Source organism: Erpetoichthys calabaricus, chromosome 5 (genome assembly GCF_900747795.2).
Source record: "Erpetoichthys calabaricus chromosome 5, fErpCal1.3, whole genome shotgun sequence".
NCBI lineage: Eukaryota > Metazoa > Chordata > Cladistia > Polypteriformes > Polypteridae > Erpetoichthys > Erpetoichthys calabaricus.
In genome coordinates, this window is record NC_041398.2 from 142,290,994 (window position 1) to 142,317,225 (window position 26,232).

Here is a 26,232-nt window from a genome sequence, read left to right on the forward strand (position 1 = left end):
CTTCCGGCGTGCTTTCCATGGTTGTCTTGCCTTAGTGAATTATATATATATTGAATACAGTTTTTAATATCGTGTATGCATTTATATTTTAGTGATACAAAAATTTGGATGGTTGTTTAAATAAAATACTACTTCCGGTTGAGTAATTTTTTAAAAATTTCATCTGTTTGCTTTGTATCATTATTAATATCTATACAAAATGTGAATCATCTATCTGTAATTAAAACCATAGTTTACTTGAAAATTTGTGAGAGTATTCAGTTAAAGTAGCACTACCGGTTGCCAGAAGTGCCCCAAAAGTTGATAAGATTCCTTATTTTTGATATAAAGCAGGTGTACAAGATCTCATTGACTTAGGTCAGACATTATTTAAAAAATGGTATTTTCTGACTCGAGAAGGTCTAAAATGTCAAGATTCATCAAAATCTCTAGGTCAGATTTTTTCACGTTTCCTATACTTTCTCTATACTATGTATATGAGAAAGTAAAATAAAAAGCAAGCATCGTTCATTCCAATACATAAGATTTCCTTATTCAAACCATTTACAGAAAAAAGGAGGATTCAAACAAGCAAAGTCAAAGAAAATAAACATGACATCATGGGACAGCAGACAGTTACAAATTAGGCAATCATACAAGTGTTTGTGATGGGGAGGAAAAAACTCATATAGCCCTTGAAAGTCTGTGCAGTTTCCTCATGGCCAGTGAGAATGTCAGAATTCAAGCCTAGTCAGTCAGAGGTTGCAGTGCTAACCACTGACCAATTTAAAGAAGATATAAGTGTTATGGATATTAAAGTCATTAATAATAATAATAACTGGTGTGTGGGTGTTTGTGTGTGTGTCCTGCGGTGGGTTGGCGCCCTGCCCAGGATTGGTTCCCTGCCTTGCGCCCTGTGTTGGCTGGGATTGGCTCCAGCAGACCCCCGTGACCCTGTGTTCGGATTCAGCGGGTTGGAAAATGGATGGATGGATAATAATAATAAAAATAAACCCTTGATGTTGATTACATTTAAAAACCAAACAACAATGAGTAACTCACAATATATAAAATTAATATAGAATGAAAAATGCAAGCTAATTACCACTATTTTGTTTTTAAGTACACAAATTCATTCTAAACTTTGCCTAGCTGTAAAAACAGACAATGCTCTGTGCATTTTCAATACAATCTGAGCTCAAAAATACAAAATTTGGGGAAAAAATAAAATATAAAGATTTAGTGTTAAACAATGGCCAGGGATGGTGATAGAAGTTCTACCTCAAAGCTTCCAGAAGACTAAAGGAACTCTGTAGAGTTTGATTATTCTTTCTAAGTTTGTGTGGGCTTTTTATCCCCAGGTACTCCAGTTTTGTCTCAAAGACATGAACGTGTAGGTAAATGGCAAATCTAAATCAGCTTTACAGTACACCCCCAAAATTCATGAGGGTTATGAGCATCACAATTACTGCAACACTGATCATTTTACACACTGCTAATGAACTGTAAAAACTATTTAAAAAAACTACTGGAACAATATGTACAGTACAAGGTGCAACTGACGCCATTGATGAAATTCAGTAAATCACAGAGCCAACCGTGCTTGAACTGGCTGCACACAAGCACACAGAGGTAAACGCGGACGCTGGCAGGCTAGTCTAGTGCAGTGGCTCAATCCCAGAGACAGTGAGGCTGCAGTGCTGCAGGGAACCAGCAGTGGTCACTAACTTGGCTGCTCAATGAATATACAGAACTGACTAATCAGCTCCGGCGTGCTGGTAAATTGTACTGGGAACCAACAATAGCTGGTTGCGGCGTTCAATGAATGTATGGCGCCAAATATATTCGGCTCCTACAAGCTGGCAAATGGCACTCAGAAACGACTATAGCCGGTTGCAGCAGTTTAAGGATTAAGAAGAATAAAATGGAAAACACGAGAACACTCAGCTGGAGATATGTTACAGGACAGCAGTCAATCAGCGGCAAGGAGAAATGAATAACGCTGTAGCGTTCTGGTGCCACTAAGATTCACACCGTTGAGAAGATGGTGATTTATTTATTTTTATGGTGGAGATTCCAGGGACGCACCCAGCCTTGACCCGACCCGCACACACTCACAGAGACAAAAACAAAGCAAACCAGTAATCAAACAGCAAATAAAGAATGTAATGAAAACAAATGAAAACAACGATACCACCCCTGTTCCCCTTACACCGATTATACATTAAATACAACAAAGCACCAACAAAACGCACACAGTAAAGTCCATGAAAAACGTTCATGAAAAATAGCAACGGATGAAATGTAATGATGAAAATAGATAGTCCAGAAATCCGCATGTTGAATGGGAATTTAAAGATAATCCTACCGGTAGTTCCTGAAATGGTGAAGATGGGTGGATGGGTTCAGGAGTGCTGCTTTCTTCGCAGGATTGCGATGAATCCACTTACAGTCCTCATGTACACAGGCAGACGGCAGACAATCCAGACCCCAACCACGAAACGATCCAGGACAAAATGAATAAGTACAGGTAACCCAACAGAAGGCAGGCAAAGAAACAGGAACTTGAAACACAAATTACAAAAAACTTTTCTTTCTTTTGGTCACCAGCCCCATTTTTAAAAGCCGCGCTGACATCCTTTGAACCCAAGAGCCCCTACACCCTCAGTAGAAGACCAATCAGAGCCATTGCAGGGACTGCTGTGAGTTACAGTTTCAAATTCTAGTAGAGTTCAACACTCTCAGATTGGTTTCTTTCACAATCCCAAGCTGCGTTTTCCTCTACGGTTGCTTCCTGTTCTCTCTATAGTACAGTATTGCCACGAAAAAAGCCATAAAAAATTGCGGAGAATATTTGCAGTTTCCGTTAATTATTAGTTAGGTTCTAAGGAAAAACCCCGAACGGCTGAGGCTGCAAACCCTGAACCACGTCTTCGCAGGGGTCTACTGTATATGCCAGCATGCTTTGTGTTAGACTGGTGTCCAGTTTGAGCCCAATTCCTGACTTCCACAAGATCTTTAAGGTGCTTTTACTTTGGGGATATTACTGACCCATTGATGTAATTAGAAAAAGCCCAAAAAGAAAAACATATACTTTTATCTACCACGTCATTGGCCTCCACAAGTGTGAAGAGACCACATACAGTAGGTGGCTGTGAATATGAGTAAACATGGCACTTCAGGGGCTTCAGGTTGTTTTGAGTTGCTAAACTTTGCTAAATGTAGATATATGGATCAGCACCATATGAATCAGAGATAATGATTTAATAAGAGATGTTCATGGATGAACAAAGCTTTAACGTTAATTCTAATGTCACATTCTTGAAAGTAGATTGGTTTTCCTATAGAGTTAAGCACTTAAAAAAATCACTAATTTCCTCACACTATCTTGAGATGTTTCTGAACTGAAAACAAGCAGATAATGACTGGTGGGAATTTGCCACTGTGATATACAGGATGATGCAGTATCCAATATGAATCTTTACGAGTCACCGCTATAAGTGAACTTTTTGATATAACGTGCTTGCTCCATTTTTTGTTTTTTATTTAGGCTGCTGCAAGCCATTTTTCCTTGGTCAACCATTACCTTTTTGTTGCAGAGACTTCATTTATAATGTAATATATCACCCCTTCACACAAGGAGGCAGTTGCGTATCTAAATAATCCCTTTATTTCTATTTGTGATTTTTTGGCTTAGTATATGTTTTATAGCATCCTACACCTGTATTTACTGTAATAGTTACACCTTCATATACAGTCTGCAAGAACAGTCAGCTAACCCTGGCCATGCAGTAGTAAAATTATGCTGAATTTGACATTTTTGTTGTGAAGAAACAGCAGAATGCCTAAATGAAACTGATGCTACATTAATGGTATTCCCTCACTTTTTAATATCAGATTCTTTTTATCCGCCTTCAAGCTAAGCTGTTCGATAGCTAATGAAGGAGTAAGAATATATTTGAGGCTGTCATCCAGCACCACATAGTTATCCAGGGCTCTGTCAGTGTAATGAAGGTTTACTGTCAATTCATTTAGTAACTCAGTGATTTCAAACAGTTAACGGCATGCAAGACAACGAGGTGCTTCACTTTAAATATTTCATATGGCTTGTTAATAGAACATTGTGCTGCCTGCTGCAGACGCCCACAACTCCAGCATCACTCTTGGTTGTGATCCAGTTGATGATCTGATCTTTAATGAACTCCTGGAATGTGGTACATTGGCTAAGGAAGTATTCTGTAACCTCACGATATGGGTATTAAGATTTAGTCTTCATCTTGTTTCTTTTAAGAACATCCCTTTGTTATAAGGCTGGAGATATCAGCAGAAGGTTTCACATTTGCTCTCAGAAGAAGCAGCATTTTCTCTCTTTTGAAACCTTTCTCTTCTTAGGCTGCTCTCCAGTGTGTGCCCTCCAAATTCCCCTCAAAAACGCTGAAAAGTTAAATAATGTTAAACAATGTACTGAATCCACAAAATAGACTTCAGCAGGTTTCCACCAGATCAGTTGCCCTGGAAGTGCACTGAATTTCCCATCATTCTGTTCTCCCTAGCATGCCCACCAGTGCCTATATGTTTTATGCAATCCTTTGCATTCCCACTAAGAATGGCTGGAGTGTCTATGACAACTCCAGTAATTTTCTAGCACTCACCTGGTTTCATTTTGCATCCTGAACCTGGCACATTTGGGAATCCATTGATGGTTAGCGAGGGTCAGTATGGTCCATAAACCACATGTTGAGTACTCTTGTCCTAGAATAATGCACAGCATACATACATAACATACTGAAAATAAAAAACTTAACAAATAACATTAAAACAACTATTGAAACTATTTACTCAGTACATAGTTCAAGCTCCTCTGGCAGCATTTATAGCCTGTAGTCTTCTTGGGTATGATACAACAAGCACCTGGAACTAGGGATTTTCTGCTATTCTTCCCTACAGATCCTCTAAATCTCTGTCAGGTTGGATGGACATCGTTGATGGACCACTTTTATTTCTCTCCATTGATGTTCGATTGGGTCACTCAAGGACTGTCACAAATTTGCATCCAAGTCATTTGTGTGTTGTCTTTCTTTTGAGGTTAGGGTCATTGTCCTGTTGCAAAATTAAATTTCGGCCAGGTCTAAGGTCCTGAGTGCTCTGGAGCAGGTTTTCATTAAGGATATCTCTGTGCATTGCTCTGTTCAGCTTTCCCTCAACTCTGCCTAGTCTCCCAGTCCCAGTTGCTGAAAAACAACACCATAGTATGACATTGCCACCATCATGCTTCACTACTGGAAAGGTATTAAACAGGTGATGAGCAGTGCTTGGTTTCCTCCAGACATGCTGCTTAGAACCAAGACCAAACAGTACAATCTTGGTTTAATCAGAGTAGGGAATCTTACTTCTCACTTTTCCCCATAAGAGTGTCTTTGTGACCCACCACAGGGAGAAGGCCCCGTTGGTGAATCAATCACAGTCGTCAGAGCAGGGGAGGAAGGATTACCCCTTGTTGAAACAAGTCCTGATGTCAGAGCCACAGACTCACTCAAAATCCACTATGTGAGTGGCCACCACACACAATATAAACAATAGCAACTCTCAACCAACCGGTGGTAGCCTACAACCGAAAAGTAAGTAGCAAACCCAGTGGCTGAGAAACAATGCTTTAAGTGCCTTTTTGCAAGGTCTTTCACAAAGTGCAGATAAAAGGAATTTTGAAGCAATGGTTATCCTTCTAGAAGTTTCTCCCCTCTCCATAAAGGATACCTGGAGTTTATCTTGACTGACCATGGGTTTCTTGGACACCTGATTGCTCAGTCTGGCTCAGTGGCCAGCTACAGGAAGAGATGTGGTTGTTCCAAACTTCTTCCATTGAAGAATTATGAAGCACTGCACTCATGGGAACCTTCAATGCTGCAGAAACGTTTGCACACAATCCTGTCTCTTCTTTAACCTCACAGGTTGTTTTTGCTCTGATATACGTTTTCACCTTTGGGACTTTATACAGATAGATGTGTGCCCCTCCTAATCATGTCCAACCAGTTGCATTTTGTGATCTCCAAACAAGGTGTAGAAACATAATAATAATCAATATGCAAATGAGCCACATTTTAAGTATCCTAGCAAAGGGTCTATGTCTATACAATATTTCAGTTTTTATTTTCATTAAGTTTAAATCATTTTCTAATATTCTGTTTTCATTTTGTCCTTCTGGGGTATTGGGTGTTGCTTGTGAGGAAAAAACGTGAATTTAAATGATTTTAAAATCAGACTGCAACAAAACAAAATTTAAAAAGTGAAGGGGTCTGAATACTTTCTGAATGTACTCTATAACACAACACCTTGGACTTGTTACAATAGGACACAAATATGTTAAGACTGCCTTTCAAATAGTGTTTGATGATGTGAAGTATATCTGGCTAAGTAAAGCAAAGTAGTCTGTGGTTCTCATTTCACAAATTCATGCCACTGCCTCTTCCAAGTGGCCTGTCTCCTATTTTTGCTAAGGTTGTGGATACTGTTATTCAGGGGCAAATATATTCGTCATTATTACTATAATTACTCTCATCACTGTGCCTCTACTCATTTAAGAGATGCTCTCTATAACCAAGAGAGACTACTGAAATCTACTAGAGTTGTGAACAGTTGATGGTCCAAGCTAAGAGACCTGGTCCATCCAGGCTTTAATAATGCCTGTGGTTTCCGATCAGTAAATATCAAAACCAAGTTGTCTTTCACATATGAATTGCCTGATAAGGTATGAGCCACTGATGGACTGATTAGTGGTATCCTACCCCATTACGTTCCTCTTTTTTCTGGTAACTGGGGTGCACCTGGTAGCACAAAAGATAAACAACCCCCTTAAAACAATCATTATCCTGGTTATCACATATAATCTATATATATAAAATTCTTTTCGCGTTTGAAACGGAAATTACGTATGAGCGTTTGAAACGGAAATTACGTATGACCACAGAGGAACAGGAAAAACATTCTTAATAAACCTGATTCTTGCCGAGAGAGCGAATGGTGACATAGCTCTGCCTGTAGCGTCATCGGGAATTGCTTCTACATTATTAGATGGAGGCCGTATAGCACATTCGGCATTGCAATTACCATTAAACTTTGCTCACGACAAAAACCCAATTTGCAACATACGCAAGAGCTCTGGAAAGGCAGAAGTCTTGCAACATTCAAAGATAATAGTTTGGGATGAGTGAACCATGGCACATAAAAGAGCTTATGAAGCCTTGAACCGAACAATGCAAGATCCCAGAGATCCTAGCAAAATAATGGGAGGTACTGTCGTTTTACTCGCAGGAGATTTTCGTCAAACATTACCAGTTATTCCACGAGGGACACCAGTGGATAAACTCAACACGTGTTTCAAATCCATGCTTTTCCCACGGTCAGTTATATATCGCGTGTTTTCGGGTAGGTACACCAAAAAAATTATACATTTATGCACGTAATGGGCAAACAAAAAATGTAGTTTACCCGAAAGCACTGCAGTAGTACTGAATGTATCTTTACTTCTTAAATGTTAATGTTTTACTGTTTAATAATTTATATGCTTCTTATATGTTGTTCAAATTCTTTTATCAAAATATTTTACTGTTTAATAATTTATATTTATATGCAATGTGCTTCTTATATATTACTTCATATTCTCATATGATAATGATGTTAATAATGTTGTTTATATTGATTTCTATGTTATTGTAAATGCTCTTTATTTGTTGAAAAATAAAATTGGCAGTTAAATGGACACAGCTGTCATCCTGAGTAGATTCTTTCATATTTGTGAGTGGGTCCTGAAATGAATTAACACCTGTTCTACCACTGGATCCTACCTTTCTCCCATCTTAGCCAGAATATCCTCTGTCATGCTGCGACCATTATTTGGATTAAGCAGTTTTGATAATGTTATGTTAGTATGTCAAAAAACTCTCAATACTAAGATGCCATTTTAGTATTATAACATCTGGAAGTGTCAAGCAATTCTAACCCTCTAACTTTACACTTAGAATACCCTGACATAGTCATGTGATTATACAGATATTTACAAATATAAGCAAATGTCATTTTTTCGCCAAAATACAAGTGTTTGGGGCATTCTGAGCATACAACTGGATGCCTGACATCTGGATTATGCAACATAAGTAATTTGTGGTTTTCTATGGACATTTTTATGTTGTTTGACACCACCGAAAGCCCACTGGTTTATGATCTCTATTCTCCGCTACAAACATTAACAGATACAACAGGATGGACATTCGCTGGTCCCGCCTCCGACCAATCATCGGCGGGCATGCAACACACACCGTCCAATCCCTCGCCACCCTTGGGGAGGGACTTCCGGTCCTCCGTCATCCTGCTGTTCCGGTGCCCGATGGAGAGGCAAGCCTGCCGGCGGCTCTTCTGCTGCTGCAGCCTTCTGATGCACAGCAGCAACTCCTTCCCAGTTTTGGCCACCGCCGTCATCCTGGCATCACTCCACGGATCTGTCTGCTTCGGCCACCGACGCAGGTCCAGGTAGTCCCCAGCTACAATACACCCACGTAGTACGGCCAAGCCGGGACTTACCTCTAGAACCCTGTCCTTTGGAGGAAGCTTTCTCCGTCTGGCCGCTCCTGCCGCAGCACCGACCCGTGTGTCCCTGGTGACGGCGTGCATCAGAGACTCAGCTGCTTGCACATCTCTCACGTTCTTTTTCCTCCCCATTGGCACAGATGAAGCTTCTCTGGACCCTAGGCAGTCTTCTGGGTGTGTCTCTCCAGCGGGGTTGTGCGCGTACCGCTTACCGTGGTGCGCGTGTGTGTTGTCCTGCTGTGTCGGGCTGTCCACAAAATTATTGAAGTCTCATCTGGGATGCCATTGTGGAAAATCAGCCTGGTGTGGCAGAAGTGCCACATGAGCTCCCGGAAGCACTCTGGGTGTCCCTGGTAATACTTCCGCCAGCACCTCTGGGTATGGCGGAAGTGCTGATGTCCAGGGCTTCACAGTCTTCCGGGTGCCCCCTGGCAGTGACCACAGGCCCCTATAGGGTTGAGCTTAAAAGCTCACTTCCCGTGGCCCCCATACAAACCGGGGTGGCTGCTCTCTCATAGTCTGGGGGAGGCGTAGTCCCCCTCCCAATCATTCTAGGCAGCTCCCAGCAGCCTGCCACACAGTGTAAAATTAAGGAGTTTGATTGCTGCTCACACAGTAACTAGCACATCTGTATGTAGTTTGACTGACCTGATCACACATGAATTTGTTCATTTTGTAATGTGGACATATATCTGATTTCAAGAGATATGGAGAGGCCCTGAGTCTGAATCAGGTGCTAAGCTTGCTCTGATTGACTGGTACTTGTGCAAGCCATTTTAAGCAATTTGGTGTTTTGCTTGTATGTTTGTGAGTGTAAGATTGTGTAATTACCAGCAGCAATGGTGCAGCATGACTACCATAGTGCCCTCATTTAAACAAGATGTGAACCACAGCAGGGTTCAATATTTGAAAAGGGTCTCAATCCAATTGTTTTGGTTCAAACAAGAGTGACTTTGGTGTGTTTACCTCTACCTAAGGTTTACTTTAGTGGTAGGCTGCCCATGACTCTAAAACTTACATTTTAGGAGGATCAGAAAATGGATTGATGGATGTTTCAGCATGCTCCCTTTTACCTCATTAATTGTATTCTCAAATAATGATGGTCTACTGTATACAAACTAATCATATACTGCTCCAGCTGTTCATTTTTAATCTTCTGTTACAGATGTCTTGCTGACTTGCTGTAAGTAATGCAGATAATCAGCCTGATGCAGGGCATAAATTCATAACCTAGTGGGATTAATTCCAGTCAAGTTATGTTTATCTACTTCTCAGGAACTGATGCTAGACTGCTGTTGGACACACAACCAAACTCACACAGGAGCAATTTTATGTCATTCAGCAAGTTTAAAGTTACCCAAGATAACTGCATTGTTACTCTTATGTACCATAAAACGACAGCAGAAAATTCAAAGCAACTAATTTAATTCACTACTAAACTAATATATATATATATTTTTAATATGGGGATTTAATCATATTAAACTAGGCTGAATGGTGATAAACAGTAATGCTCCTAGGAAATGTCAGTCCTGGATCCTACCATCTGTGTGCAGTGGGGTGTTCTCACAGGATCCACATAACTTTCCTGTGGTGTGCTAAAGATGGGCATGTTAGATTATATGGAAAGCCCAAATTGATCAAATTTGCCTCAATGGGAGTATTTACATAGATGTTTAACCCAGGCAGAGTTGCTTTGTGCTTTTCCACTTAATCTTCCAGGTTAGCCTCTGTTGTCCTATGCCCCTGAAAGAACTATTCTGAACTGTATTATTTATCACTCTAAATTATAAATTATGCTTTTATGCAAGTGTTTTGATATTGTGAATTACTTTGTAATTTTCTGCACTTTGCAAACATAAAATATGCCTTATAGTATAATAAACAATTCGTTAAAGGGTCTGTAATGGCCTGGTGACCCATCCAGGGATAGTTTCTACCTTGTGTTTTATGCTTCTGGGGTAGGCTATGGCTCTCCACAACCTTGAACTGAATTATAAAGTTCAAGACGTTTATGAAAGTTATATCTTTGATGATAAATGGTTTAGCATGTTGTTGTTGTAGTGGCTTGAATTTCACACCTTCAGGGACCTCAGCTTGATTTTTAGCCTTGGCACTGGTACTATGTGGAGTTTACAACTTTTCAGTATGTTTGCGTGTATTTTCACTGTGACCCCAAAAGATCAGTGTTTGAATATGCCACTTATGTTGGGATGACAGCCTATCCAGGATTATTTCCTGCCTCGTAAATGGTAAGCTGTGACTCCCCTTGATCCTCTAATAGAATTAATGGCTCCAGGAATTGAACAAATAGCAAACTTTCTTTCTTAAGTTCTTGAGTTTCAGATTCTTTTGAAGGCTCATACTGTATTTTAAGTCTAGGCATGCCTAATACTCTTTGGCGCTTCAATATCAATAATTGCATTGAGCTCAGATATGCAATAAAAATGCTGCACTATACTATACATTACACACAGCACAAATGAGATGATATAAAGGTCAGCATGGGTATGCAGTGGCAAGTCTTGGCACTACTGCAGGGTTCAAATTTAACAATCCTCCTACCAAGGAGAGGCACCATCTCAATCAAAAGCCATATTAGTCACTTCAACCAAATCACTATTTCAGCTCCAGTGGCTATGATTATTGCTCTCTGCACTAGCCATGAAGTAAAGTAGTGCATCTGTGTACCCAAGCAAACCTAGGGATTTGGGTAGAGTGGTGGCTCTGACACTAAGGATTTGCACTGGTATCTGGAAGGTTGTTGATACAAAATCCTGGGACTGCCAAAAGTATCATACTCCTTTAGGCAATTAACCTGAAAATTGCTCCAGAGGCGCTGCACAATGGCTGAACCTGTGCTCTGACCCCCAAAGGTCACTTGAAAAGACATTTTCCCCTTGGGGATTAATAAAGTATATCAAATCAAAAATTAAAAAAACTGTTAATATGGATGTTTGAGAAGAGAGTCTATTTTATGCTACATCTTGTATGTGGGGGACAAGGTCTAATCAAAAACATCTCTTTAGGGACAGGCCAAAGTTATTATAGTTAACAAAAAACTAAAATCAAAGCTGAAACAATTAATACAAAAAAATTTTGTAAACTGAAATAAAATAACATAACCGAAATGAAAAACAAAAACTAAACAAAAACCATTAAAATAGCTGAAAAGACTAACTGAAATAAAATAAATTTACTAAAAATATTTTTAGTTTTTGTAACAACCTGGCCAAGTAAGGGCTAACCTAAGCTGCAGGGGTTCCAGAATTAATCAAAATATATTAATAATAATTTCATATTTGGTTTGTGAATAAATATTTCTGCCATTAGTCTTTAACCCTTGTAACTTTTAACTCTAAAACAGAAAGTCATCCACCACGAGCCGTCCACATATATTTATCCAATGAACACTGACTGGTAAATGTGGGGTGGGTGTTGACACAGCATTGGTGGTGACAGAACAAACTGAATACAGGAGCGTAAAGTGTGTGACAAAGAAAGCGATTTACTGTGTGATAACAGTTATAGTTCTTCAGGAGCTCATAGCAACAGCATGATAAATTCTGGTCCAATTGTTAGTGAAGCATGACAAGGTGATGGATTTGACGGTCAACATACAAGATCAGTATATTGTTGCTGCCCAATCACTTTTGCTTTAAAAAGGTTGAAGCGATACAAACGTAAAATTCCTGAGTTGGCAATGTCGATACAGAACTACAGGTAGGTAGGTGACAAACTAAACCTAATAATGTGCTTTTGTATTTATTCTGTATTTATTAATTTCACTTTTTTAGTTTTACATTCACAGCTCAAAATACTGATATTTTGAAAATAATCCGGTGGCAGAATTAAAGTATGTTTTAAAATATTTGTCTCACTTTTTTCAGTCTTTCAAAATAGACAGTTGAAATATTATACTCTTTTTGTTCTTAACATCAGCCATGTCACACATATTGCATACATATAGTATTGTTGCAATAGTCTGGCACCCTGTCCAGGGATTTTCCCTGCCTTGCATTCAAACCAGCTGGGATAGGCTCCAGATTTCCTGCAATCCTGCTCTGGATAAGAGAATTTAGAATATATATATATACTGTATATATATTGTGGGAAACAGCCTGGACACAGACAGACGGACATTTGTATGTCACCCAACACAAGTTTATTCTACAATATTTACAATTAAGATCAAACACAACCCAGTGCCGCAGCACCAATCACCCCACAAGTCCAGGCCCTCAATAAAATGCCTTCTCTCTCACTTCAAGCCGCCTCCTTGCCTCCGCCAAAGACCTCATCCTCTTCCACCCGACTCTAGCCCTGAATGAAGGTAGGCAGTCCCTTTTATTGTCACCCGGATGTGCTCCAGGTGTGCTCCGACAATCTTCCGGCAACACGCCCCAGTGTGGCCGAAGTGCCGGCTGCATCGCCGGAAGCACTCCTGGTGTCCCTGCTCCTCTTCCCCCCAGCACTTCTTAGTGTGGAGGAAGTGCTGAGGTCCAGGGCTCTCCAGGCATTGGGGCACCCCCTGGCGGTGACCACTGGCCCCTACAGGGTTGAGCTTCAAAGCTCTGTACCCGTGGCCCCCAAAGCAACCAGGGCGGTCGCCCCCTCGTGGTCTGAAGGAGGCACAAGCCCTCATCCGGTCCTCCTGGGCGCCCCGACTGGGTACCACCCCCAGCCGCGTGCCACAATATATATATAGGCCAGTACAAAAAGCGCCAGAGAGTTGGCCGAGTCTTGGCTATCAGATGAAAATGCCATCAACAGACACTTGGACATAAACCCAGCATATGCCAACTTAAGAAGGACATATGCACTTTAATTTAACGATAAACCCCCCCCCCCTTTTGATCATACGGACTTAGTCACCTCCACCCACCCCCCCCCTGAATGTGTTGCTATATATTGCCTTTGATTCTTGTAAGTCTAAGCATTATCCTCTGATGAAGACCCCTGATAGGGGTTGAAAGCTCAGGAATAAAACTATTTTATGATACGTGATTCGTTTTTTCTCCCTTTGTGGATCTCCAACTGCAAATATATATATATATATATATATATATATATATATATATATATATATATATATATATATATATATATTCTTTGTTTTCGTTAATACAGCTAGGTGGGGTCTGTGCACTGATTCAAGCCTAAGAGCTCTGTTCTTCCTAAGCCCCCATGATTTTCATGATCACACCTGTCAGAACACAGTAGGATCTATTTTCTGATTTTTTGATATCTTTTCAGGGCTGTAGGTGGCAAAATTCTGTCTATAAATTTTATGTGCCTGAGATGGATTCAGAGATCAATATGGCTGGTAGAAAATAAAGAACAGTATGGGAGGTTCTTGAATACCATATTGAAGGCATTAATTGTAAGCACATTGTATTCGAGCAGGATATGTTGTGTGCTGTAGACATTTAATGTAAAAAAAAAACCCTCAAACCTTAAAATTTACCTGACTTTCATCACAATTTGGCCCATTCTGAGAAAGAAAATGAGAAGATGAAACATGGAAATAGTCAGCACACATTTTGTCTGCACAAACAACATAGAAAATATTCTAAAAATTATAAAATTGAATAATTGTTCATATTCTGTATCTGATTTTGATTGTACTTGTACTTTATCAAACAAAAAACAAAACCAGATAGTAAACCATGTAGTGTAGTAAGCTTCCACTTACATTAAACTTATATCCAAACCCTTTAAGTGCGCTGTTCTGTCTGATTGTGACACAAAACTAAACTCCATAGTAGCTCTTTAACCTTACCATAATTACTAAAACTGAAACTAATATATAAATTATATATATATAAATAATATATAAATTTCTTGCTGTGCAAGAAAGGACAAAGCCGGTTATACTTCCTTAGAAGGCTGGCTTCCTTCAACATCTGCAATAAGATGCTGCAGATGTTCTATCAAACAGTTGTGGCGAGCGCCCTCTTCTACGCAGTGGTGTGCTGGGGAGGCAGCATTAAGAGGAAAGACGCCTCACGCCAGGACAAACTAGTGAGGAAGGCAGGCTCTATTGTTGGCATGGAGCTGGACAGTTTAACATCTGTGGCAGAGCGAAGGGCGCTCAGCAGGCTCCTATCAATTATGGAGAATCCACTGCATCCACTAAATAATGTCATCTCCAGACAGAAGAGCAGCTTCAGCGACAGACTGCTGTCACTGTCCTGCTCCACAGACAGATTGAGGAGATCGTTCCTCCCCCAAACTATGCGACTCTTTAATTCCACCAGGGGGGGTAAACGTTAATATTTAACATTATACATAGTTATTGTCTGTTTTTTTCACCTGTATTATTATCATTCTTTAATTTAATATTATTTATTGTATCAGTATGCTGCTGCTGAAGAATGTGAATTTCCCATCGGGATTAATAAAGTATCTATCTATCTATCTATCTATCTATCTATCTATCTATCTATCTATCTATCTATCTATCTATCTATCTATCTATCTATCTATCTATCTATCTATCTATCTATCTATCTATCTATCTATCTATCTATCTATCTATCTATCTATCTATCTATCTAAACAAACATAAAAAGGCAAAACTATAATAACCTTGGAACAGGGCCAGGCTGAGTTCTGAAGGTCATGAGAATGTTTTCAGCTCAACTGCAATTAGATAAAATCTAAATCAAACAACTGTTCTTAAGCCAACATGGTTTAGTATGAAGAAAAATCAACATAAAAAAAAAACTGAAAAAAGTTTAACCCACTAAAAATAAAATTAGTGTTATGCTGTATGCAGTAGATTTTTTAAGCTTAGTAATAACTGTATAGCCAGAACTAATATTGCAGAAATCATAATGCTTTGTGAATAATATATTTATTTACTCCTTCTATGTACAAACATAGTGGTTGCTACAAATCAGCTCCTTGAATGATCTCATAGAGTATAAATTGCTGCTAAGCAAAATGCAAGGAAATGTAATCATGGAACAGCTGCCCTTAACAAGCAAGTCAACTGATGAATCTGGCAGGTGCCAAGGCACATGAATGCTTTTGGCATGACTCTATTAAGATGACTAGTAACTAAGGATGATGTCAGAGGCAAACTACAACTTCTGTTGCACAGAAAGAGGAGGTAAAATGCATGCCTCTCCTGTTAGATCAACACAGCTTGGTAAGAAATTCATCTGCTTAGATAAAGCATAACAGCCTATGTGTAGCAGCTCACAAATTTAAAGAGAACATTTGAGTTGCAGCTATTTTTCAGAAACATCCACACACATTATGGAGGCTGAGTGGAGTATATCCTCTGTAGTGTTATTTATGTACCCTGAACCGCTAGAGTCCAAATCTACCAACTTAACTAGTAAATTGTTTGTCATCCTTCCTGCCCACTGTGTTTCCTGACATTCCTCACAACTAAATGTTTAGTCACCAAATAAAACTGAAAATAATTAAAAATAACTGGTGATTGTAGAGGACAAATAGAAAACTAATAGAACATATTGGTACAGAATAGATGCCTGCATTTAAAAAGGTGTGTTTCAAGTGCAAGTGTCAGGAGAAAATAGTAAGTTCTTAGCAATTCTTTACTAAAACGTACAACAGAGCTGAAAGCCATCTTCAATAATCTACACAGCTGAAACATTTGACATTTTTAATTATTCGGTAACACTGAACCAGCTAAAGTAAAAAAAATACAATGGAACATAAATTAAATTAAACAGTACAAATTAAGACCCTGAAAAAATATTTTAGAAAAATAACATTTTAAAATCTGATGGTGGGGTGGCACGGTGGTGCAGTGGGTAGCACTGCTGCCTTGCAGTTAGGAGACCCGGGTTCGCTTCCCAGATCCTCCCTGTGTGGAGTTTGCATGTTCTCCCCATGTCTGCGTGGGTTTCCTCTGGGTGCTCCGGTTTCCTGCCACAGTCCAAAGACATGCAGGTTAGGTGCTTTGGCGATTCTAAATTGTCCCTAGTGTGTGCTTGGTGTGTGTGTGCGCGCCCTGCGGTGGGCTGGCGCCCTGCCCGGGGTTTGTTTCCTGCCTTGCGCCCTGTGTTGGCTGGGATTGGCTCCAGCTGACCCCCGTGACCCTGTAGTTAGGATTTAGCGGGTTGGATAATGGATGGATGAAAATTTGATTATCCAAATTTTGGATTGTGAGGTACCAGAACCTTATACAATCATAATCAGGAGCAAGGCAGGACACTGCCCAGGACAGGACTAGTTCATTGCATGGCTGCTTCACATATGGATCAATTAACCTAACTAGTATGTATTTAAGAATGTGGAAGGAAAACTGAAGTACTAAGAGAGAAATATCACATAGAGTGTAGAAAATCCACATGGGTAATGACTAAGTGTGGGAATCAAACCCAGAACAGTGGATCAATAAGGCAGCAGTGCTATTCATCACACCATCCTTCCATCTTCTTTTACAAATAGGTTAAAAAAAGTATATTGTTTACGTTAATTCATTTTCCAAACCTACCAATTCCAATATAGGTCCAAAGAATGCATTACTATTCATTAACTATCCATTTATTCATTCTTTTGTAATCCCATCCTGAAATAATTATACTACGTTGCATTATGGAAATCAGTACCACTAAAGAGTGGCATCATGGTGGCACAATGGTTAGTTTTGCTTTCTCAGAGCTCTAACAGAGTTGGCTCTCCATTTGCCCAGTGTCTGTGTGGAGTCTGTTTGTTCTCCAGATGTCTGCATGGGTTTTCCACCCATATCCCAAACAAGTGACAATGGTTGCAGACATATTCTTTGCAATAGCATAGTTAAGCAAGTATGGCATAAGTGAAAAGACAGAACAGAAGCTTGTCTGTCTCGTTTTTTATGTGCTACGAGAAAATGGAGGTTGAAAAAAAAAAAAAAAAGTCCAGAGATGAAGGCTAAATTCACCATACAGCACTGGCTCCATCAGACAACATGCAATTGGCTATCTCAAAAAGGATCAACCACAAATGTGTTAGAAGGTTGGCAAGCAGTTGCTAAACATTACTCTGACAGCATTTGTCAGTCATGTATATTGACATGGTCCAGCAATGCATTTAGCAACTGCCATTGGCAAATCTGATACACCCCACAACTAGAAGTTGCGTAGGTTAGTGTCAGTCTAATGATAAATAGGTGTCTGGGAGATATGCAAAGAAATGTTTCAGTAGACTCTCAAGTCTAAGAAGACAAGTACTTTTTCAGCAATCTTAATATTTACAAATCAAACTGCTTAAGAATTTAAATGCCAAAAAATAAATTAAGATTTATAAGACTTAAGACAGGCATACTCCTGGTTATATAAAAATAATATTGTTCATTAAATAGTACATATCATATGCAGATAAATTATATCTTGTGACACACATCTCCCAAGACATATAAATGTGCATTAGAGTTGTCCACAAACCAATGCAAAGAATTGATGTTTATGGAATCATTTCTCCACAAGGCTCATTTTTATCCATTAGGAATTGCTGGTTTATCTGTGACATTTTGCCAGATTGTGAAACATGTAGAGATCGATCCATTCTGAAAATTTTATTTGCATTGTTAGTATGTATGTCCTCACAGGTGGCGCAGTGGTAGTGCTGCTGCTTTGCAGTAAGGAGACTGTGGAAGATTGTGGGTTCGGTTCCTCCCTGTGTGGATAGCGCTTTGAGTACTGAGAAAAGCGCTATATAAATGTAATGAATTATTATGTAGATTCTTTTGTGCTGAGTTCTCAACTATCTAAGTCATTAGTAAACAATACAAAAAAAATAAAAATTGAAACAGAACATTCCAGTAGTTAGTGAAAGTTTCCAGAGCATTCTACTAGTAAGAAAAAGTTTAATTTTTAGCCATTTTGATAACAGGGACAAGTAGATAGATAGATAGATAGATAGATAGATAGATAGATAGATAGATAGATAGATAGATAGATAGATAGATAGATAGATAGATAGATAGATAGATAGATAGATAGATAGATAGATAGATAGATAGATAGATACTTTATTAATCCCAATGGGAAATTCACATTCTTCAGCAGCAGCATACTGATACAATAAATAATATTAAATTAAAGAATGATAATAATACAGGTGAAAAAAAACAGACAATAACTTTGTATAATGTTAAATGTTAACGTTTACCCCCCCTGGTGGAATTAAAGAGTCGCATAGTTTGGGGGAGGAACGATCTCCTCAGTCTGTCAGTGGAGCAGGACAGTGACAGCAGTCTGTCGCTGAAGCTGCTCTTCTGTCTGGAGATGACATTATTTAGTGGATGCAGTGGATTCTCCATAATTGATAGGAGCCTGCTGAGCGCCCTTCGCTCTGCCACAGATGTTAAACTGTCCAGCTCCATGCCAACAATAGAGCCTGCCTTCCTCACCAGTTTGTCCAGGCGTGAGGCGTCTTTCCTCTTAATGCTGCCTCCCCAGCACACCACTGCGTAGAAGAGGGCGCTCGCCACAACTGTTTGATAGAACATCTGCAGCATCTTATTGCAGATGTTGAAGGAAGCCAGCCTTCTAAGGAAGTATAACCGGCTTTGTGCTTTCTTGCACAGCGCATCAGTATTGGCAGTCCAGTCTAATTTATCATCCAGCTGCACTCCCAGATATTTATAGGTCTGCACCATCTGCACACAGTCACCTTTGATGATCACTGGGTCTATGAGGGGTAGAAAGTAGAAACAAAGAAAACAATGGTGCAAAGCCTGCCACGGCCACCATTACCAGACATTTCTCAGCATCTTAAGCTAATAAGATGAAACACCTGAAGTTGGAGGATCTGGTAACAGGAAGAATAATATACTTCTTTGATGTCTTTATGGAATAAGGCAAAGCAAGGTCTCAGTCATTTCTCAAGGAACCACCAGAACAGTGGACAGATATGATCCAGTCTTCAATGAATTTTGTGAACTGTCTGCATGCATGACGGTACTGAACAACACAGCAGAAAGAGGAATAAGTCTCATTGAAAAGTACAATGTTACACTGACAAATGATGAACAGAAGCAATTTATTGTTCGACTGGTCACTAATCATCACAAGAATTTTCCAACTTCAAAGACAGTGCTAATTTTGTAGAGCCAAAAGTGTGGAAGAGTTATCTGCTTCATAGTTCATTTCCTAAAAACTGTCAAAGGAGTGACCTCAAAATGTCATTTGTATTCATTAAAATTGTTTGTTCATTATAAACATAATTGTGGAGAACTTGAGGCTATTAGTTGTTTTTTGGACACCCTAGTGTGTGTTGATTCATTTATTCATTCATTAATCCCTTAAATTTCTTACACCACATAATCATCAGATGAGAGTAGATATTAATAACTTTGTTATCAGTGAAGTTTATTCAAGTCAACATGGGCTATAGTGTTATCTATATAAACAACAATTTAACAATTAGATGCTTATCCTCACACCACCTGTCATGTATAGTTCAAAGAGAATAAATTGACGTCTCTGTGCTTTGTGTTCATTAAAAACAAACAACAACAAACAAAACTAATTTTCCTTGTTTCATTGTTAAAATTAAACATGCTTGATGTTAAAACATCAAGCATTTGATCTTTATCATTCCATTCAGATTTAAACACACCAGTAAAATTGGTGTCATATGTATCAGTAATCGGTCATCTTTGCCCACATATCAATATCATTACCAGACTAAAAAACATATTTCTCAGACACTACTCATTAATCCCATTAAATGTCACTTAGCATTGGATCTTCCATGGAGCAGGACAAAACCTTTAAACAAACTATACCTTATCCTCTTTTCCATTTTCACAAATCAATTCATTCCTATAAACATCCTAGCATACAGAAAACAGAACCTCTACAGAACCACTATTGACAATATGCTTAACACTTCAAAAACATTCATTTCCACATCCACCAAAAGTTAAATCAGAATGGGCCATTATAGGGTTGCCATTTAGGAATCTGGCAGCAAACTAAAATTCCTGCAAAAAACCCACATAAACACAATGAGAATGTGTAAACACTCCATACAGAAGATAACCAGGACAGGACACAAACTGAGCTTCATTGTTTTTTGTGTACTTTGAAATTTAGACTTCTCCTCCCACATTCTAAAAATGTTCAGGTTATGTTATTGATGGTTCCAAATTGGCTCCATATGAGGGAGTAATAATGTGCCAATATGAGGAAGGATGGATAAACAATTAATTTTGATTCTGCTAAACAAAAGGTATCACTTAAAACCAAGATAAATTTTAGGCATATGTACTTTGTAATTTGAGAAAATCAAAGTTGGTTTGGGATATGTATGTATGCTCCTGCACACAGTGTACATCACTGATATGAGTAACCCTGAATGCAGGAACATATTGTTTATGCCAAGGGCAAAGCTAGAATCAGAATGGGTGACAAATGATCCACACAAAAACCTATCATGATATGGTATTGCAAGCAGAGAGTGAGAATTCTACTGTACACTCTAATCAAATTTCAGTACTCAAATGTAATCTTTATATATAATATGCTACCGTGGCTGTTCATTTGCCTGTCCAGGATTTTAAATCACCTGTAACTCGCAAACCGTTTGACCTATTGACCTGAAATTTGGTACACATATACTACATGACGTCTACTATCTGCTTTCTAAATGATGATTGACTTCCAAGGTTATTCCTCTTTTTATTTTTATTTTATTTTATTGTAGAATACCAACTCTCGGCAGTGGCCAGCAGGGTGGCCATGCAGCACATGTGTATGGGCGCCATTCTCATCCCTACCACCTACGCTGTCACTTCCCCTACCTCTTCATATCTTAAATCATTCTTGAGGCAGATTGAAGTCTTAAGTGCCAGCTTAAGTGAAAAACTAAAGAAAATGTACTAAGTAATTGCAACACAAACACTGACTTAATCAGTTTTAATATGAAAAGATGCTGACAAAAGAAGAGAAGCAGCGGGCCGTTAGGGTGGAGAAAAGAAGAGCTGCTCAGGAAGCAGCAAGCACATCAACCTCTGAGCAAACAAATGCTAAATGTACTGAGAAAGAGTATGAAAACTATGAATGCTCAAGTCAAGTGTATTCACTGCACGTTATCATGCAGTGCACCATTACTGGTATGTGATAAGTCATTTAAGGGCTCATGCAAGGTTCACAGCAAATAGCTTATGAATGATGAGATTTATCTCTGAATGAAAATGTGTTATAGTCCTCTTCACATTGTTTATTAGTAGGGGCAAATCCCAAGTAGTGGTTGATGTTGCCAAAGGGTTTTTGCTAACACAAGCTAGTTAAATAATTGACTGAGGTTTGTTAACAATAGGAATACACACAAGCATAATTCCATGTAGCTAATGTCTGAAACAGGCACGCAAGCTGTTGTCAAAGTAAAATTACATCTATAGATTACATGCTACCTGGGTGTGAAGGTGGGACTGTCAGAATTGGTGCTGAATGTGCTGTATATTGTGGGCACCAAGGAGGATTAAACCAACAACCTAGAGTTCATTCTGAAGTAAAAACTTAGTTAATAATTCCACTGCAGCCCTTCACATTTTTATAATCCATGTTTCATCAGGACTTAAACACTAAATCTTTACCTATTCCACAGAAAACTATGCCAAGTCAGGGAATACCTTTCACTTGGTTTATACTACAGCCTACAATAAGCTGAATGAAGTGTAGATTCCCTTAAATGTTTAGTTTGTTTTGACAGAGAGAAGGAAGGAAAAAGTAATGTCTTTTTAAACGTTTCCTAAATTATAAATAAAAAAAATGTATGAACTAACAATGATACTCATCATTATGCTCTTTCTATTTATACTTTGTATCTTTCAGATTACTCCTGGAAGCAAGGCAAGCCTGGCTAACCTTTGCCCTGGTGATATTATTCTTTCCATTGAGGGTGTAACAACAGAAGGAATGACTCACTGTGAAGCTCAGAACAGAATAAAGGATTCAACAAATCAACTAAACCTAAAGATTCAAAGGTAAGGACTCAAACAGCTGGAACCAGTGACATTCATTTAGGTTTAGGCAAAAAGTTTAAAGAGTTTGTAGTACAAGATATTATATATATATATAACATATATATATAACACATGGGTAAGAGTAACTGGTTACTTTAAGCCAGCCTTTTACGAGTGAAGCCTGATTTATATATTTTTGTTGAGCCTACACTGTTGAAAGCAGTTCATACTTCTATATTGTGCCGTACTGCAGGCACATGAGCGAATGCAAGTTGTCGGCATTTGTAGCATGTAAGAAAAGCAAATCATCCATTAAAATGCACTCAGTTTTTGCTTTCTATACATTTTCTTCCATAGGTAAACGCATTTGTCCCTCACATTTTTCCAATTTTTCATACATTCACTGACTTCCATATCAATTTTACCCTATATTTCATGCCATGAATTGACATCCATGATTGTTTTGGTAGTGTTGTAATGAAGTGTCATATAAATGTGTGATTTTGTTTAACATAATTGAAAACTCTTTCCTTGATCTACTAAATGTTTACTTCAGAATAGCGGAAGATGAACAAACACATTTCAGGAAATACATAGTTACCAAACTGGCAGAGGGGTAGGGGGCTCTGTGACAAGCAACGCATAGTCACATTTTTGAGCAGATGCACGACAGGCTATGTGGGCTTTGGTAGCTACGCTGCAGGCTTGATACAGAAGTATAAATCAGCCTTGACATGAGTCTTCATATGAGTTTTTAGCTCTTTTTTTTTAGGTTTTTTTTTTCTTGGTGTGAGAACTGATATGCAAATCCCAAATTATGTTATTGAAAAGGAAATAAAATAGATGGAAATCATCAGTTGCCACTCATTCTCAACTTCTCTTAGTTCACTTTCTGCAGTCTTTAATATCTTTTGGGTTCAACATATCCTTCTTATATAACTTCCACCCTGGTCTTTCTGAGCCTCTCTCTACTCTTTATCCCTGCACCTTCTTCTTCCATTGTTTCTGGTCTCCACAGGACACAGAACCAACCATTTCACTAGATATGCACTTTTACGCCCTGATTATCCTAGTGTCAATCAGTTACAACTTAACATATTTCACATCATCAGCCATATCTCACTCTCATGCACCATACAATTCTTCACACATTTTAAATGAGCATTTCGTCCTGCAATATTTCTTCCATGAATATCTCAGCCTTAGTAGTTCCAGCTTAGAACTGTGTACCACCTAAGTGTGGAAAGGTACTATTATCAGTTTTATGATTAAAACATTAGATATTACGCATGTAATACATTTTTATTTCTCCAGTTCTATTTTTCAACATTCTTTACTGCACAGATCAGCTTGTAGCATTATTCTATTACTATTATATTTGTACTGTTGAATACATTTTTTCAATGACAGTTATTTCAACTTTTTTTTTTTATGAGTAGTGCCAATTTGGTACTCCACTGTCAAGATGCTCCAGGTTGTTTGCGCTGGGTGGGGGGTGGGTGTTCTTGGAAGTCACATCTTGTGGCTTGTAAGCCAGTGCTATGGATGTTGATTCAGCTAAGATTACTAATAAACTAAAGAGCATTGTGTGTATTATTGTAGTGAATTCTGGTCCTGAAATACAATACAACTTTAACTTTGGTGATAGTTTTGTTACCTTCTTTAACTTGTGTTTGGCTTTAGTCTAAGACTCATCTCATGGTCCATATAACAAATCACATCTGCTCAGTTTATACTGGCAGAACAATAGATAGCAAAAGTTCCACACTTTCTTCAAACCAAGTTCTTTAGTAATATGAAAATTTACCATCAAGGTCATCAACATTTTGACAGCCCTCACACATAACTTTAACAAAGGCTGAACCTGCCTTCAGCAGAATCCGTCTCTCCCCATTACATATTTGGTGAAGATACTTCAAGCAGACCATGCACTTAAGAATCCCTGAGATCTTTACTTCCCAGCCATGCACCTGAATTTTACACACTTCCCCTACAACTCCCCATTAGTTAATTTCACCATCTATTTTACTATCTTCTCTTTCAATTCTGCTTCACTTCTCACCAGCAAAACAAAATCACTGTGCCAAAAGATCTCTCATGGCAGTGCCTTGTATATTTCTTTGGTTACCACAATCATCAGTATGACAAATAGCACTCCACGCTGAAATGTTCTTGAATATTATTTATATATTGTAATGACATTACTTGAGACATTAGTGCCAGTCAATTGGATACTTAAAATAACAAAAAAAAGATTGGTATGGATAGAGAGCTTAAATACATCTTGTCAAACAAAATATCCAGAAATATGTAGCATATATTTTGCCTAAACCTTGTCCAGCATTTGTTTCCAATTTCTATGGATCTTGTCAAACTATATGTTCTCTCTATTTACCTCAAAGCTTCATTGATATATAAAAAAACACTTTAATCATAAGGTTCAAATAAGGTTGAAATAAGCTGACTTTTTTCCTAATCTTTAGGAATTCTTTTTTCCAAAGTTACTCAGGTCACCAGGCATTCAATTCCTACATCAAGTTACCTTCAAGATCTACAATAATATATAAAACAAAGCATACACTGATATACACCCTATGCTTTGACAAATTCCTATCTCTGTTGCTTCTTAAAAAAAAAAAAAACAATTGAGAAGACAATTTTAGCTGTTTTCAGGTTTAGTTTCAAGGGCTTCCTGTACCATTCCTCCAAGACAGAAAGATCAATTCTGGTGAACCTATAAATATCATTTGAATCCCCTTTTCAAGACCCGTGGGGAAAACACAATAACGCAATCCTAAACTACTTCATAAGGATATGGGAAAAATTATATTGTTTTCTTTTTTAGTTTCCATGGCCCTTCACAGCAGTGGAAAGATATTGTAATCACATATTCCAAAACAAAACATAAATCTCTCTCCAGTAATGCATTTTCAATAAAACTAGCAAGGTGACACTGAGTTATGACACAGACAATAACAGCTTTGCGGTATAGGATTTTTGCTCCCCTTCTGCTGCACGCGCTGTTGAAAACTTGTAAAATTAAAATACATAAGACAACTCAACACTCAGAGCCAGTAATGCTAATAAACATGTTCAAAGGATGTACAACAGCTGTCAAAGAAATTTTCAAAACAAACTGTCAGTCAATGAAAATAATCTCTTACTTAATACCACTTATGACTGCTTATAGAGTATCAACAATGATTTGTTCCTGTTTTGTCTTGGTAGAGTAATATATATTGCTCTACTTTCCCCTATTGTATTATTAACATGTAGCCTTTGTCAGAATGCCTAATCTCACAGACTTACCACTGTTTATAAGGTATTATTGTATATAACTATTCCCCACCTTCCCTTCTATATCGATACCCTCAGGCAATTAGATGTAGTAAAAAGACAAGCAGAAGTTAAGTTACAGTTTAAATAATGTATTATTGATAATATTCATAAATAATAACAAAATGCAAAGTATATGTGAATATTGGCAACCATACAACCTGATTAAATGGTGATATGTAGTTCAGGCGGCACACGGACTTCTAGTTACTTAAATGTCTCTAGTTAAGGCATCATTGGTGCTCAGCTTTCAGCCACATGTCTGTTCAAAATGGCAGCTGAGCTGTGCTCTTCATTGTCTTATATTACATTGCTTTGCCTAAAAATCAAATAAAGACATACAAAATATTCATCAAGTTATATGTAAAATCTCACATCACAACAGTACCACGTCAGCCTTGTAA

General features: G+C 38.4%; 1 protein-coding gene and 1 long non-coding RNA gene across 4 annotated transcripts in view; one reads left to right on the forward strand and one right to left on the reverse strand.

The window, feature by feature from the left end:
- The window catches only part of LOC127527974 (uncharacterized), a 209,729-nt gene that overhangs the window by 90,857 nt on the left and 92,640 nt on the right, over positions 1-26,232 (reverse strand). The gene's annotated exons all lie outside the window — the stretch shown is intronic.
- LOC114651965 (PDZ and LIM domain protein 3-like) overlaps positions 1-26,232 on the forward strand; it is a 68,289-nt gene that overhangs the window by 9,974 nt on the left and 32,083 nt on the right. For all 3 annotated transcript variants that reach the window (XM_028802097.2, XM_028802099.2, XM_028802098.2), the window contains exon 2: positions 22,362-22,513. In XM_028802097.2, coding sequence (XP_028657930.1) covers positions 22,362-22,513 — 152 coding nt within the window. The remainder of the gene's footprint in view (positions 1-22,361; positions 22,514-26,232) is intronic.